General features: G+C 48.0%; 2 protein-coding genes across 2 annotated transcripts; both read left to right on the plus strand.

Moving 5' to 3' along the window:
• The first annotated feature begins 513 nt into the window (after positions 1-513).
• On the plus strand, positions 514-1,431 carry LOC135887429 (olfactory receptor 14A16-like). Its single transcript, XM_065415194.1, has one exon. It carries the CDS (start codon positions 514-516, stop codon positions 1,429-1,431), a length of 918 nt encoding a protein of 305 aa, XP_065271266.1.
• An 8,700-nt stretch (positions 1,432-10,131) lies between these two features.
• LOC135887430 (olfactory receptor 14A16-like) lies at positions 10,132-11,091 on the plus strand. The gene has a single exon (XM_065415195.1). It carries the CDS (start codon positions 10,132-10,134, stop codon positions 11,089-11,091), a length of 960 nt encoding a protein of 319 aa, XP_065271267.1.
• Positions 11,092-17,581: the final 6,490 nt, after the last annotated feature.

A 17,581-nucleotide genomic window follows, 5' to 3' on the forward strand; every position in this document is an offset into this window, starting at 1 on the left:
CAGCGGCAGTGGGGGCACAGCTATAAACCCACCTGTACCCTGTGGGAACGTACTCATCAGGGCTCAGCTGTGCCTCCACTGCCACTGCCCATGCTATGGTGGCTACACTGCAATTTATACTCGTACCAGCTCTCATTGAGCTACTGCGAGTGTGTGTATACAAGCTGGGAATCACACCCCTAGCTCATAGTGCAGACAGAGCCTCATTCTCCTCTCCTAAAATAGCTCTCCATTGTCGCAATAGCAGGACCATCATTCCTAAGATTGTTGGATTTGTGTTGTGATAGTTCCATATTTACACTGCTTTTTATCAAGCCACATCTTGGATGGATAGTCAGATGGTGGAAACGGAGCCATCCTTTGACTGTAAGGGAGCTATACCAATTTACACTGGTGTGTTTATGCACCTGACTAGTGGTGCAATTGACTGAGGTGAGGAGGAAGGAGCGCTCTATCCTGACATTGCCCTTGTCCTTCCCTCCACAGGCAGCACATGATGTCCTGAGAAGGAAAATGTCCAACCAAACCACCGAGACTGAGTTCCTTCTCCTGAGTTTCTCTCAGGCGCGAGAGCTGCAGATTTTACACTTTGTGGTGTTTCTAGGGATTTTCCTGGCAGCCCTGATGGGGAACCTCCTCATTATTACAGCTGTAGCCCTGGACCACCATCTTCACACCCCCATGTACTTCTTCCTGATGAATTTGTCCATAATAGACCTCGGATCCATATCCGTCACTGTCCCCAAGTCCATGGCCAATTCCCTACTGAACACCAGGTCGATTTCTTATTCTGGGTGCGTTGCCCAAGTCTTTCTCTTCATTTTCTTCACTGCGGTTGACTTTGCTTTTCTCACCATCATGGCGTATGACCGCTACATCGCCATCTGCAAACCACTGCACTATGAGTCTCTGATGAACAGGAGAGCTTGTATTGAAATGGCAGCCAGTGCTTGGATCAGTGGTATTTTCTGCTCTGCATTGCACACTGGAAACACATTTGCGTTAACCTTCTCTGGAGGCAACATGGTGGATCAGTTCTTCTGTGAAATCCCCCAGCTACTCAAGCTCGCTTGCTCTGACTCATATCTCAATGAAGTTGGGGTCATTGCCTTTTTTGCATGTTTAACTATAAGTTGCTTTGTTTTAATAATTGTATCATATGTTCAGATCTTCACCACGGTGCTGAGAATCCCCTCTGAGCGGGGCCGGCATAAAGCCTTCTCCACCTGCCTCCCTCACCTCATTGTGGTCTCCTTGTTTGTTTGCACTGGCACCTTTGCCTATGTGAAGCCACCCTCCAGCTGTCTATCAGGTCTGGATCTCGTGGTGGGTGTGCTCTATTCCGTGGTGCCACCAATCATGAATCCAATCATCTACAGCATGAGGAACAAGGAAATTAAAGGTGCTCTGAGGAAACTTATTCTTGGTTAATAATGTTCACCGAGTCAAATTTCCAGATTTCTCCCATGACCATGACTTCATTCTGTGTGTCTTTACAGGTAGAATCAACTGAAGACATTATTGTTTCCATAGGAATGTGATGTGCAATCTCTTTATGTAAAATGCTGTATTCAGAGTGGTAATGATCCAAATTAAGTTCACTAAAGTTAATGGAGTTACTTTAGACATACACCAGTGTAAATTAGATAAGAATCTATCTATCTATCTATCTATCTATCTATCTATCTATCTATCTATCTATCTATCTATCTATCTATCTATCACAACAAACCAAACCAAAACCTTAGTTAACACAGAGTAAAGGTTGTTCCCCAGAGCTGGCAATAGCCAGTGACAATTATCTGCTTGCATTCTAGCAGCATTCACTATGTCCGCTGCAGCTGTATTGAATGGTAAAGGCAGATATTGGCACACACAGAGGAGGGAAATATGGGGCTGTCAGGCTTACCTGTTCTGCCCCTACCCCTATTTTCCCCCAGTCCCCTGTCATTCACTATCACATCCCCCTTCGCAGTGCCCCACCCTTCCCCTCCACTCCACTCCACTCCAACTAGCTCCCACTCCTCTCCAACTGACCCACCCATCCCATTTATTCCCCCTTTAATCACCCCTCTGTCGCTACCCCCAAAACCCCTTGTTAGGGGAGCTTTTGACAACTAGCAAAATGCCGAGGCCACTGCAAGTAGCTGGAATCCTGATTATCTTGCTCATTGCTAAAAGCGGCTCTAAGACCTTTGTAGTAACCTTAGCATAACTAGGCAAGCCAGAGGGAAGGGAGTTGAGCGACCACAAGACGTGAGCATGAGCCTGCATCCTTCCTGGTAAGCTCTCGTTTGAAATTGCTGAAGTATGCGTCTTAGAAAAACAGGAAGTCTGGCTATAGTTTTGACTGCTGTCATGTGGAAATACATCTGCAAGGCTAAAAGCTCAAAATTGCTTGCTAACTTTTTTTTTTAAGTGACATGTTTTGTAACACCTGCTTCTTGTTTAACGGTTGGTTTTGATTGGTAAGCTAAGTAACACTGGTAAGGATAATAAGGGGATAAGATCTGGGTTACGTGAACTCTGCTGTGAACTCATCTTGAGTTCCCCAGTGGCAGACGGAAGGCTGGCCACAGGAAATCTGTTACTGGACACTCGAGCATCACTCCAGACCTTGGGGTAACTATAGGTTGGGATGCTCTAACGTAACCTGTTGTTTGTGTGTGTACGTGCTGGAGACTAAATAAAGTAAAAGCTTTAAGTGAAAGCACTCTTGTTTGCACTGTTTATATCAACCACTTATCAGATGGACGCGCTGTGTCCCCATTGATTTATTTCCTGACACTGCCTCGCAAGGAGTAAAGTTACTGAGAGCTTTGGGTTCAGAAAAAACCCGGGTAACACCATCTCCCGCTGTTCCCTACTAATCCTCTCCGCCCAGCAGGAATGTGCAGGTGTAACTTATTTTAATTCCAAAAATAGTTTCAGCACCTTCTAAATTTTCTGCTGTGCTCAGGTGATGTTTCCAAAAATTAAAAACCCTTGGACAGAGGCAGACGCCACCTGCTTTTAGTTTCAGATTTTGGCCCACCATTAGAGTCAAACTCAGTGCCCGGGTGGGGTCAGGTTTGATAGCCAGACCATTCCTCCTTCAGAAGTTTAGGTCCCGTGATCCAGAGGTAGCGTTCAACCAGCTCATGCTCTCTCCATGCATATGCACTGTGTAATCTGTTAAGCGCCACACCAACCACTTCAAAGGCTGACGTGCCTAACTGGAGAGCTACACACTATGGCTAATAGCATTGTAACTTGATTTCCCTCAAAGGGCTGGTATCTGGCCTGCACTCTGGTGGGGTAACCATCATGCACTGGAGACCCTGCTGTTAGGATCTGAGCCCCGGTTGATCTCTCTGTGCGTGAAAAAAAATTCAGCACCAAAATACCCTAACTTGAAGAAAAGTTAGAAGTAACTCCATTTCAATCAATGGGGCTGACACGACCCACACTCAGTCAGGAGTAATTCAATGGGGCTGACTCCCCTCTCACCCCAGGGTAACTCAGTGGAGTTATGATGCAGTGCAGCTAGTCTAAGGAAGAGGAGATTCAGGCCTTTTGACTCCAGCCCCCACCATGTCCTCCATCCACTGAACCCCTCTTATCCTAGTCCCTGAGTATCTCCCTCCCTCTGTCTCACACAGCCCAGGCCCCCCAAACAAACACCCACAGCCCCTAATCCCCTCATTCCCCACTCACAACCTTCCACCCCACAGACACTTCCAGCCCTTGTCTTTTGAGATTCCCCCTCCCACGGGCCAGAGCCAATTTCCCCACCCAGAGTTTGTGACTCAGCTTCCTCAGAGATCCCTACTTAACCCCTCTGCCCACCAGTTCCCTCCTCTGCTCAGCCCCATTTCCCTGACATGGCCCCAGACCCAGGGAACAGTCCCCCACCCCTGCTTCCTTCCACCCCACCTCCAAACACTAGCCCATTCTCTCCTCCATCTCCCCATTGGCAAACCCAGGCCACCACTTTCTTCCTTCCCCACTCTCCTCCTTCCTCTGCCTGGCCCAGCTCCGCTCTTCTGAACAGTGACTCCGCCCAACCCTGCCCAATACACACTTAAGCTGGGGAACAAGGTATCACTCAGACAAAGAGCCCAGCAAGGTGAATCATTGGCAGGGATCACAAGAGCCTTCACATTTACATTAGATCAGAGAATGAATTAAACCGCCATGATGCAGGTCTCCAGCCAGCCACTAACTCACAGGGAAACTCCCTGACACAGAGATCAGTGAAGAATTGTTCACTGGGGGGGCACTGCCCCTCCCTCTACAGCAACTGGTGCTGGTCCCTCCAGGAGTCACTGCTCTGAGCAGGGCTGTTCCCAGGAGAATGTGGAAAGAGGCACTTTTAGTCCCATAAAGCTCTGCTGACTCTCAGAGCTAGATTCATACACTTCAGGGCCATTCATGGGCCTCGCTCCCTTGACCCTGTACCCCACATGGAGTGGCAGCGGTGGGGGCCCCTCAAAGAGAGGCTGAAACAGTGGCATGGGACCCCCTGCTCCCACCCAGAAGATCAGTAGGTCAGCCAGGGTCTGCAGCATTTGGGTTTGCTGCCTGAGAAGGCCCATTGTGTCCTGGTGCATCTCCCTCTCCTTTTCCTGCTGGGATTCCTGGGCCATTCTCCTGATCACTCCGCTTTTCTCCATGCCATCTGCCATGTCGGCACTCCAGGCCCTCTGTTTGTGGTCCAGTGCAGCACTGGCTTGCAGGATCTCACTGAACATGTCCTCCCTTGTCCTCTTCTTCCTCCTCCTTATCAGGGTCAGGACTTCTGTGGCTGCAAAGTGGGCACACCTCAAAGGCCACCATGCTGGAAGCTGCTGATAAAAGAGACAGATGTATCATTTACAGTCACAGTGGAAAGGGAAAGGTAAGTTTCAAAACTACCTTCCCTTATTCCCATCATCACTTTTAAGAAGACATGCTTAGTGACACTGGCAGCTTTGGAGCACCTTGGTACAACACCGCTTTCCAGCTCCAGCCATGCGGAGTATGGCCTACCGGGGTGGTGGTGGGAAGGATTTTCCATTGCCTGAAGCTATAATATTTTAGGCTCCATTCCAGGGATATGATTATAGGGCAATGGCACAGATTATTGGCACTATTTGCCACAGGCAGTGGTAGGGTGATCACCTTCTCAAAAGGCAAAAGTGGGACACATCCACGAGCCTGGCCCCCTCCATGGCCCCGCCCCTTCTCTTCCCCTGAGCCCCCACCCCCTGCTCCTCCTCTTCCCCCGGGGCCCCGCAGCTGCACACAACAAGGGAGAGTTCCTAGGTGGGCAATCAGGAAAAGGGATTTCAAAAAATATGCAGGGGTTTTAACAGGGTGTGTGGCTTCTGGTCTCCACGATCCCGAGGCAGTTGAGTTCACCATTGTGACCAGCAGAATCATTGTTGCATGGAATGGGGCATTGTGGGACAGCTGCTGGAGGATTGTTAGGGTTGACACAGGTCATGCACTGTCTACACTCATGCATTAAACTGCTAGAACACATCCCTCTGTAGGTCGACCATGTTTTCAATGCCACTCAGGGAGGTGGTTTTACTGCAACATGTTAACTGTGTGCTTACATCAGCCAGAGACAAAAGTGTAGACACATGCACAAATAGATCGATGCAAGTTGACTTATGTCTACCTAACTTTCTAGTGTAGACCAGGCCTTAGACGCACCCATGATCCACAGAACCCTCCACTCAGCTGCTGAATAACCCTGTTGGCACCTAAGTTTCTTCCTCAGGCAGGCACCCAGATGCCTAAGCTCACTGCTAAGCCCCAGAGGGAACCTCAAAGCAGGTGAAGTTGGACATTTCCCCACCGAGCTCCCGCTCAGGGCCCGATCCTGTAGGTGTCCTGAGAGCACACGTCACTCCACCCAACACAGCTGGTGGGGTGGGGAGGCAAAAGTTGCCTTCAAGCTATTGGTTAAGGCACTCAGCTGGGATATGAGAGTAGCCACTTCAAGTCCCCCCTCTGCCTGAGGAGAAGGGGCCTGAACAGGGATCTGCCCCCCCTCAGGGGAGCGCCCAAACCACTGGGCTATGGGATAGCCTGACATGGGGTTCCTTCCAGCTATCCTGCTGCAGCCCTTTGACTCTGCATTCATAATTAAACATGCCTTGGTCCAGAGAGAATGTGGGACCCGCTCCATAGCCCAGTGGTGGGGGCACCCCGCTAAGGGGGGAACACCTGTTCAAACCCTGCTCCCTATCAGGCAGAGGGGGGAGCTGAGCTGGGGTCTCCATAGGACATCTCAAACTCCTGGGCTAGTCCTTTGTCCTACTCCCATGGGTGCAGTCCTTTCTCCCCCCACCCCACTCCTGGTTAGGTATGTGCCACCACCAATCTTGCAAGAAACAACACTTGACTCCAGAAGGGCTCCCGGCAGTGAATTGCTAGAAGAGCTAGGCACCTCCTTTCTGTCTGGACTTAAGCGCAAAATTCTCTGCTAGAACACATCCCTCTCCTTTGCATCTGCTACTGGCTGGCTTAGGCAGCTCCCCACCTAGTGTACTGGCTTTGTGGATCCCCCTCAGGCATCTACCTCTCCCCAGGCATTGTATGGAGATCTGGGGCACCAAAGAGAGGCTCTGTGGTTTTCCCTGGGTGGCAGGTCACCTAAAAGTTAGGCACTGTAATACAGGGCATCGCAATGGCTAGGTGGCTCCCCCACCCACTAGGCAATCCTTCCACCCCATGTAGTTATAAATCCTCTCCATTCTCATTCATGAACCTCCTATGAGTACTGCTGCCCCTGATAATACGGAAGCTGCAAGCAACAGGTAAGGCTTGACAAGGGGGTATTTATTTCCTATGATAGCCATTGGCTGGCAAAAAAAGACATCTGATGACAAAGACCTCTGATAACTTTACTGTTAATGGGCAATAGAGGCAGCAGAGGGTGGGCTAGGAAGGAGTTGCTATATCTGATGAACAGGGCTCCAGGGAGTGACTCACCAACCGCCCTTAGAGAACAGACATGGATAAAGCTTCTACACGCAGCACCAACTCTTTGCTGCCAGAGAAACCCAGAGTCAGCCACACAGCTCATAGGCAGCGAGCAAGAGGTCTGAGTTTATTGATATTCAGTCTCACTGAGAACAGTGAAAGGGTCCTTTGGTTACCTAACATTTGGCATCCAGATCCTACTGTGATAGGGGCATCAGCGGTAGGTAGGTAGATAGATAGATAGATAGATAGATAGATAGATAGATAGATGAACTTCAGTGATTCCTTTTGTGGCCAGCAGTACCTTGACGTTGAGAAAGAAACAGTTTCAGCTGGGATAAAGCCACACTTCTCAGCACAGTAAGTTGACTGTTGTCATTAAATCCCTGGGATTTTTAAGGAGTTGAATTTAGCCATATAAATGTGAGTGACAATGTCCACATTTTACTGTGAATTGAATCAGCCTGGTATAGCTCATCCCATGGTACCCACGGGCAAACTCATTTCGCTTAATTTTTATCTTTTTTACATAATGGGGAACATGGGATCTGAATGGAGACCTTGAGTCCAGTTTCTGCACTGCCAGTGTCTTGCCCTGTGATTTTGGGCAAGGGACTTAACATCCATGGCTTTCTGGTTCCCAGTTTGTAGAAGGGGTGTAAATCGGGAACAAATTCACTAAATTCAGTGGGATTGGGCTGTTGTCCATGAGGTCAGATTCAGGTCTTTTAGACTTTCTTAGACACTTGGGGCCAGATTTTTAAAGACGCCTAGCGGGATTCTGAGATGAACCTAGGCACGTACAACCCATTAAAATCAATGGATGTTAGGTATCTAGATGCTTTTGAAAATCCCACTGGGCACCTAAACACCTTTAAAAACCTGGCCCTTCATTCTTGATCCACTGTGTGATCCAGTGGCAGGAAGAACTTAGCTCCAATTAGAGCTGGCCAGGAATTTTTCAATTAAAGTTTTTTTTTGTCGGAAAACACTGATTGTCAAAACCAAACAGTTTTGCTAAAATGTACCAGTTTCAATGAGACGTCCATCAGGAAGGCATGTTTATACTTTTGAAAATCCCACCCGATGCCTAAATACCTTTAACAATCCGGCAATCTATGGGGTAAGGCAGCAGCTGAGCGGGGGTTTTGTGACTGTCCGTGGGGCATAAATGTTGGACTGAGGTGCCTAAAATGGCATTTAGGGGCCTAAGCCCCTTTGTGAATCAAGAACTTAGTCAGCAAAGTGACCAGACAGGGCTTAAAATAAACACCTGCAGCAGGTCTGTTGAATAGGAAGATGCCATTAAAGTAACACCTCATGAACCTGTATTGTAAACCTTGTAATTACATGGTCATGGGCGGCGAGTTCTATGGGCCTGTGGTGTCTGGGCACCAGGAATATTCCTGGCCCAGGCACCATGGGCCCGGCTCCAGCACTGTCTGAGGCCAGGTCTCTCCCTTGGCCCTGCCTCCCGCCCCCGGGCGCCCCCTCCCTGCGCATTCCCCGGGCCATTTAAAACAGCCTGGGACCACCAATGCAGCGCAGCGGAGCTGAGTGGCTTCCTGCCTGCCTGCCCCTCTCTGCAGCCACTGGACAGGGTGGGTCTGTGTCCTGCCCCAAGCTCCCCTGCGGCCAGTGGGAAGCTGTGGGGGCAGTGCCTGGGGGTAGCAGTGCAAGGAGACTCACGGCCAACTCTGCCTAGGAGCCCCAGGTAAGCGCCGCAACTCCCCACCCCCTCCCAGAACCTGCACCTCCCCTTCAGTCCCCAAACTCCCTCCCAGAGCCTGCACCCCCTCCCTCCGCACCCCCTCCTGCCCCCAAGCTCCCTCCCAGAGCCTGCACCCAGCCCAGAGCCTGCACCCAAACTCAGTCCCAGAGCCTGCACCCCTCATCCCCTCCTGCACCTCCAGCCCTGTCCCAGCCTGCACACAACACCCAAACTCCCTCCCAGATCCTTCACCCCCACCCCCTTCCCACACACCCCCTTCTGGCCCCCAAACTCCCTCCCAGAGCCTGCAGCTCTCACCCCCCCCACCCCTTGCCCCAGCCCAGAGCCTACAGCCAAACTCTGTTCCAGAGCCTGCACCCCCTCCCTCTGCACCCCCTCCCATCCCCAAACTCCCTCCCAGAGCCTGCACCCAAACTCAGTCCCAGAGCTTGCACCCCTCATCCCCTCCTGCACCCCCAGCCCCTGTCCCAGCCCAGAGCCTGCACACAGCACCCAAACTCCCTCCTAGAGACTGCACCCCAGCCCTCCGCACTCCCTCCCAGAGCCTGCACCCCTCACCCCCTCCTACACTCCCACCCCTTGCCCCAGCCCAGAGCCTACACCCAAACTCCATTCCAGAGCTTGCACCCCTCCCTCTGCACCCCCTCCCATCCCCAAACTCCCTCCCAGAGCCTGCATCCCCACCCCCAGCCCAAAGCCAGCACCCAAACTCTGTCCCAGAGCCTGCACCCCTCACCCCTCCTGCACATCCACCCCCTGCCCTAGCCTGGAGCCTGCACCCACCACCCAAACTCTGTCCCAAAGCCTGCACCCCCACCCCCTTCCCACCCTCTCCGGCCCCCATACTCGCTCCCAGAGCCTGCACCCCTGCCCTCCACACTCCCTCCCAGAGCCTGCACCCCTCACCCCTCCTGAACCCCCACCCCTTGCCCCAGCCCAGAGCCAGCACCCAAACTCTATCCCAGAGCCTGCATCCCTCACCCCCTCCTGCACCCCCACCCCCTGCCACAGCCCAGCTCCCGCACACAGCACCCAAACTCCATCCCAGAGTCTGCACCCCAGACCCCCTCCCCCACCCAAACTCCCTCTCAGAATCCAGCCTCTCACCCATCCTGCACCCCACTCTCCTGCCCCAGCCCAGGGCTTGCACCGCAGACCTCCTGCCCCCACGCAAACTCCCTCCCAGAGCCTTAGGCAGTTGGGGGTGGAGTTTGGGGGGGCAGAGCTTGGGGGGTGGGTTCTGGGTACCTCCAAAATTTCTACAAACCTGCCGCCCCTGTACATGGTGATGGAGAAGAAAAGGAAGAGTCTTGTTATTTTCCTGAGATGTAATACATGTCCTGCAGCATAATATATAAAACCAGTCTCTATCTACCTTCTGTTTCTCGTTCCATGACCATTTCCCATTGGCCTTCCCTCTGCAGTGTATATCTACACAAGAAATGTCCAACAGAACTACCGTGACTGAGTTCTTTCTCCTGGGATTCTCTGATGTGCAGGAACAGCAGATTTTACACTTCCTGATGTTTCTAGTGATTTATCTGGCAGCCCTGGTGGGGAATCTTCTCATCATCACAGTCGTAGCCCTCGACCAGCACCTTCACACCCCCATGTACTTTTTCCTGGGTAACTTATCCTTTCTAGACCTCTGCTACATCTCAGTCACCATCCCCAAGTCCATGGCTGACTCCCTAACCAACAACAGACTCATCTCTTTCTCTGGATGTGTCACCCAAGTCTTTTTGGTTGTAACTTTTGCAGTAGCAGAGCTGGCCTTTCTCACGGTGATGGCATATGACCGCTACACTGCAATCTGCCATCCTCTGCATTACAGGGTGACTATGAACAGAGGAGCATGTGCCCAGATGGCAGCTGCCTCATGGATTAGCAGCATGATCTGCTCTGTATTACACACAGCTAATACCTTTAGGTTACATTTCTGTGGGTCCAATGTTATCGCTCAGTTTTTCTGTGATATCCCACAGTTGCTAAAGATCTCTTGCTCTGATACACATGCTAATGTAATAGTCATGATTGCCCTTGGATCGCTTGTAGATGTGGTCTGCTTTGTATTGATAATCGTGTCCTACATTCACATCTTCTCCACGGTGATGAGAATCCCCTCTGAGCAGGGCAGGTACAAAGCCTTCTCCACCTGCATCCCTCACCTGGTTGTTTTTTGTTTATTTATCAGTACAGCATCATTTACGTACATGAGGCCCAGGTCAATGTCTTCAAAATCTCTGAACCTGATGGCTACTGTCTTGTATTGTGTGGTGCCACCACTAATGAATCCAATCATTTACAGTCTAAGAAACAAAGAGATAAAAAGTTCTCTGTGGAAAATGATAGGCAGGATATTTTTTCCCAAGAAAAACAAATTCCTCACACTGAACTCTTAGCGTCTGACTGGAATAAAGTATTCCCATGCTCTACCTTATGTAATGGTCCAGGCTGACTTTGTATGAGGACTAGCCTATGTTCATGTTAGGGTTAGAACTTGATGTTTTGCATTTTCTGATTTTGGCTGAAAGATTTTAAAATTTGAAAGAAATATGGGGTAAAATATTTAAAGCATCTAAGTGTCCCAGGAGCCAAAGTTCCATTTTCAAGTAAGACTGAGGCACTTCTGAAAATTTTACTCTTAGGTGCTCAAATCCCGATGAATTTTTGATAGAATGTGTGAGTCTAATTATCTTTTGGCCCCTTTGAAGAGCTAATTGAAATGTTTCCATTTCCTATTTTGGAATATCCACTTAAAAAGAACTTTTTTTTAATTTCAAAATGTCATTTCCAAATAAAAACAATGATTTTTTTAAATTTCAAAATGCTAATTCCAATTTTTTTTTAAAAAATGAAATGTTTTGAATGGGCATTTTGACTTAAAATGTCATTTTAATGTCAGTTTAAGTCAAACTGACAATTCATAATGATTATTTTCCGTGTTGTTTTGTAGCCGTGTTGGTCCCAGGATATGAGAGAGACAATGTGGGTGAGGTAGTATCTTTTATTGTACCAACTTCTGTTGGTGGAAGAGACAAGTTTCCGAGCAACCTGAAGAAGAACTGTGTAGCTTGAAAGCTTGTCTTTTGCACCAACAGAAATTGGTCTAATTCATAATGACATTTTTCATTTGCAGTTAACATTTCTAAATGAAAGAATTTTCATTGGAATGTCAAAGCATTTCATTCTGGTTAAAAAAAATCAGCATTTTTGGTTTTGACATTTCCCAATCAAGTTTTTGAGAACTTTTCATTCTGTGAAAATGTTTGATATTTCTACTCTCCAACACTATCTAAGATGAAAACAAATATCAAAATACCAGAATTTCTCACAGAAGTTTCTGTTTTCCAACCAGCTGTAAACCCCAGGCTTTTACACTAACAACATTCTCACTTTGACTTTACAAGGAGCAGGCTGCTGACCTGAAGGACTGGGGAGGGGAAAGGGGCCCTTGGGGAGAACCTGGCTTTGGCCTGCAGATGGCCTTATTTACACCCCAACTCCATCTCCTCCTCCTCCTCACCCTCCATACGGGAGGTACGTGCACTTTCATCCATTTCCCAATTCTGTCCATTGAGCAATGAGTCCCTTTTGACTAGGGCTGGGCAGAAAATATGTTTTTTCTGTAGAAAATTTTGACTTTATGACAAACAACCCCTCCCCCCCACTTTCAGCTGAAAATGTAAATTTCTATTTGGAAATACCACTGCCGTGTCTCATGGGAGTTGCAGTTCATGTGCTTCAAACCCCTGTTCTCCTCTATGGACAGGCTCTCTGGCTGGACAACACCTGCAACATAGGATTCCTTCTTCCTGAGCCACTGTGGTGCATCATGAGAGTTCCATGGCTGCAAGAGTGGCAGGCAGAGGGGTCTTGCAGGGGAGAGGGGTGAAGGAGAGGAGGAATGCACATGGTGAGCAGGGACCTCTGGAGAAGGGGAGTGGAGAGGAGGGGAGGATCACTGCAGCCAGGCAGCGGCTGGCAGTGGGGGCTTCCGGGAAGAGGCCGAGCAGAGACAGGGAGAGGCCCACCATGGCCCAGGTGTCCGGTGGCAGGTAGTCGGTGGCTGCACCAGAGGAGACTTAGCCTCCCCTGGTCTATTATACCCACTGCCCATGGGGACATGGAATGGGAAGAGATTGTGCCTGATAAAGTGTCTTGAGGAACGATGACATGTTCTGATATAAACCTCTGCTGGGCAACAGAGGAGATGAGGAGTGAAATGTTGAAAACTGCCTAAAAGACAAACGTTAAAACTATTTAGGCACCTAAATATTCAGATAGGTGCCTAGTGGGATCCTCAAATGTGCCTAACTCCCATTGATTTCATGATTTCCACCCATATGAGCTGTCGCTAATGGTCTCCAACTGGGCAGTCTTCTGAAGGACCAACAGGCCAGCTCCGACCTATTATGCCCATCTGGACAGTGCAAAGGAGAGTTCATTCTCCAGGACCCATTCATGACCTGCATCTCCACAGAGATTGTGCCAACCAGCAATGGGGACATTGTCTGCCCATCCAGCTAGTGGTGAGTTTTGTAGTAATAGGGCAAATCCAGGACCTCAGATCACAAAGCTCCTCTCTTGAACTTTGAGGAATCTGGGATCCCAACATGGTTTAGAGTCTTGGTTTGGGTCCATCTCTGCTTTTCTGTCATGTGGAAACATTCCTGTTAAGGGGAATGCTTCTTCTTTCAGCCTGAGTAAGCCAAAATGCTATATCCCAGCAGTGTCCCAGTCTTGTTCCCATTGGAGTCCATAGGCTCTCCAAGTCTTCTCGGGAGAGCTGGTTGGGAATTTTCCACTGGAATGATTTTCCAATGTAAAATTCTCGCTCACAAAATCAAAAAATTCCATGAGATTATTGTGGTGTTCAGTGATCCCTCTGTGCTGAAGGAGCTTGCAAGAGCTCAATGTGTAGGAAAAAATGTGTGTCTTCTCTGCATGAATGGGGTTAGCACCTAGGGATTCCTGCCTCCAGCCACTGAGTTCAGCCCACTCGGCCTTGCTGCTTTTGCGTCTTGGCTCTCCCTTTAGTTTGCCGATATGCAGAAACGCACATGGCAGGGAAGCCTGGGTTGAGCTGGGCAGGGCTCCAGGGGGTGAGTCTTGGAAGCCCTCAGAGAACAGATGTTGTCCCATCTTCTTCTCCCTGGCAGTGAAATGCAAAGTCAGCTGCACACAGCCCTGCTGCAGAGACCAATGTGTCAGAGTCGCCCCTCATCCCATGGTTAAGCCACCCAGCTAAGGGGTGGCAGAGCCCTGTTCAAATCCCGTCTCCTCATCAGGCAGAGGGGAATGTCACTGGGCTGTTCCACATCCCAGGGAGTGCCCTAACCACTGGCTAAAGGTGAAAAGGGAGGTTTCCCCTGGCCTGATTCCTTCTGGCAGGAAATGGCTTGGGGCCTAAGCCAGCTGACTCCAGGAGAGGGATTCCCAGCTGTGGATCTCAAACAGAGATAAGGGCATCCCTGCAGCCTGGACTTAGGTTGTGAGGTGCCTTAGAAGGGCAGGGATTAGCACACACCTGTCTTGTCAGCATCTCCTGTTGGCTAGTTTAGGCATCTGTCTGCCTAGCATGCTCGCTTTTGTGGGTCCTATTCTTAGGGGCCTGTCTCTCCCAGTTCATTGTGTGAGCCAGGGGTCCTAACTCAGGCTTTTTGGATCCCATTATTCCTCAGTGATTTTCTAGGCACCTGAAAGTTAGTCGCTGTGATGCTCAGCATTGCAGCTTGTGAGTCCCCTTATAGATCTGGGGCTGCGCTCCTCTCTCATCCCTTAGAAGGCTCCCCCCGGTCACATCCCCCTACCTTGCCCACACTGTATATGTTAACTACATGACTCAGAACTTGATCATGCTCCCATTCAAACTAATGGGACTTATGCCATTCATTTATTTTATTTGGGGCATGAGAAGACAATAGACCCCTTTCTAGTGTGTGATCTGACCTATCTTCGAAATCACAGGGGCAGGAGAGAACCTGCTATTGTCCCCCACCAAAGATGTGAGGGGTTCACAGTTCAGGCTATGCAGTGGCCACACTGACTCCACGGGCAGGAGGAGGAGAAATGGCCCCATGGGCAGAAGGTGGCAGCAGCACTGTCTTCGGTTTGGGGGGAAGGGTGGGCTTGGGTTTGAAAATGTCTCGACCGGGTTGGGTCTGGTGGGTTTGGGTCGGGTCCTGGTCAGGACTAAAAATCAGCCTTGAGCACACTTCTAGTCCAATCACCATTATGTGCCTATCTTGGAGCCAATCATCTAGACAGCATGTGTTCCGTTATGCCCTAATACACCTCCCAATCTCCAGAGGACAAAAGGTCACAGCAGCTTTGGCCAGTGGAGACAATAACACTTATTTTGCCCTTTGCGGTTGGAACATTCTATGCTTTGGCAAGACTCACTCCTTTGGTTTTGATTATAATTTCCTAACTTGTTAGTCGCATAGTGCAGCCAATCATAAAGCACAAAACAGCTTCAAAAATAGGTCATGACTTTTAGATATATTTTCCTCTATAAGCCATGTAAAATCTACTTGCTAACAATTCTTTATTGTCTCTCTTATCCTAACATCGCAAAGATTCATAGGAGTCTTGTTTGTCAATTGTTTAGCACAGCCATGAGAAATTCTTAGCCTTTAGGTCCATGTGGCAATATTTCCCCCATTTGCCCTTATCTGATTAACCTCCATTGGAAACATTCATAATATGTAGCTGCAGATAGTGCTTCAAGAGGAGATTTATAGTTGTGCATTAAAAACTGTAAGTGACAAAACAGAACTAATACAACTATCATTAATTGAAAAACCTTAAATCCTGCCTCTAACCTCGTATGAGTTATTGATTGTCATCATGAATTAGATCATCCTGTTAGCTGTTCCTCAGACTGGGTTATACTGTTACTGATTTGGATCACATGAATATCCTTTCTATTTAGTAGCTTCTTAAGGTTTGGAGTTAAAGGATTTATGTGGACCCTGAACTTGGGTATATATTTGTCAAGGTCCATCTCTTCAGGAGCACTGTTAATGGTGGTCTCATTAGCCCAGACTGGGCCAGGAGTAATAACTGTGTGCCCTATGACAGTTTTTTTTCTAGGGGTGTAAAACAGAAGTTGTAGTCAGTAACGGGACACATTAATGAGCCATACTGATAGGTTTTATGGTACTGCCTCTTCACAGTATAGGTCACCCTCACAGCCTGTTTATGTCATTTGGTGAGCTGTACCAGACAAGAAACAGTAGCAGCTAATTCACAGGTCTTGCTGGACTTTTCTTCTAGTCCAGCATACCCGCAGATTGGAATTGTGATGTCAAATACATTGCACCTGCATATGTACAAATATCCCTCAGTGGAACAATGTGCCATATGAGGGGATCTGCAAGCCCTGGATTTATCATGATATACCAAAATCTCTGGTATTTCCAGGCGTTCCTTATAAATATTTCCTTCCGGGTAACCTCTTGAACGGACAGCTGCCAATTTATCAAATACTTGGCCAGAAGGATTAAACACAGGAAAAGACAAAGTAAAAGAAACATATAGGATACTGGCCATTGAGATACAATTAATTTTACAGGTATCCTCATTGGGATGTGGCATTACTGACCCAAAGTTCCTGATGGTATTAAACAGAATTAGTTCACGTGTCCAAATACATGCCCAATTTATAGTCTGATTTTCCTGGGTACATTTAGGACAATACCACTTGGGCATATATTTGTCTTTAATTAATCTAGGGATTCTGTATTCCTTAAGATCCTTTAGTACCTCGTCCACAGCTTGTAATATATACCTGCTATAAGCAGTAGAGAATATTTCCTTACCCCTGTATTTATCTTTCCACTTTGCACTATTAACATTAATTATTTCCTGGGCTAGCCCATCTGTTCCATCGGTATTGAGTTAAGTACTATATCAGCCTCTTTATAACTGAAATAGCTGATCTGTCTTTTGATATTCTCTTAGGGCGCCCTGTTCCAAATTGACTTACATGATTTGAAAAGGCCCAACATAGATCTTATAATTTTGTTTAGGCTTTGTAACCCCCATGTTCTGAATGCCAGAGGAGCTTCCTGACCCCCTATAGTACCTCATATTTTACTATGATATGCAGCTAATCTCTGAAATCAAACCAACATGTACAACCTGGACACACTAGTATCATTACACAGACCAATCTCTGCCATATTCTAATGTAACAAATTTTAAACCCCAGATATATGCATAATCTATACATTATTAACCAAAGGCCCAGGTATCGGAGTAGCAGTGAGTCCATCTTTGGTCCTACTTCAGATTCTGTACAGGAAATGGGTTCTGCAGTTGTCACTGTGGTGATCACTGTGAGTGGATCTACAACCCATAGAGTAATTTTTTCTTTGTTTCTGGTACGCGGTTCCCTTTGGGTCTCTCTTTCTTTGGGGAGGAGATCAATTCTTATTTATAAAACACCTGATCTTCCTTTGTTAAGTTCTAAATTAACAAGGAAATGCTGTTGGCAAAACCATACACCTGATTGTTATTTGTACTTTCAATTGCATTGTGTATCACATTATTAGTTGTTCCATTACTATCAAGTTTCCATACAAAAAAATATACAGAAGATTTTGTTCAGATAAAATATATCACAAAGAAATTGCAGATTCTGGTGAGGTCATATGTTACTGGTTGCAACGCGTTGTTTCAGAAGGTCCCCACTACTGCAGTTTTATGGATGTTGAGATGTGAACCTCCTTCACTACCTACTGGGAAGCAGATCCATAGGAGTGGCCCTGGTAACATGTTGCCTTCTGTGACTTCTCCTTCTGCCGGGAAGAAAATTCTCTTTTGAACAGCTTGAAGTTGTTAGCATAATGAATTTTATCAATATAACTCTTATTTCCAGTAACC

This window comes from Emys orbicularis, chromosome 13 (genome assembly GCF_028017835.1).
Source record: "Emys orbicularis isolate rEmyOrb1 chromosome 13, rEmyOrb1.hap1, whole genome shotgun sequence".
Taxonomy (NCBI): domain Eukaryota; kingdom Metazoa; phylum Chordata; order Testudines; family Emydidae; genus Emys; species Emys orbicularis.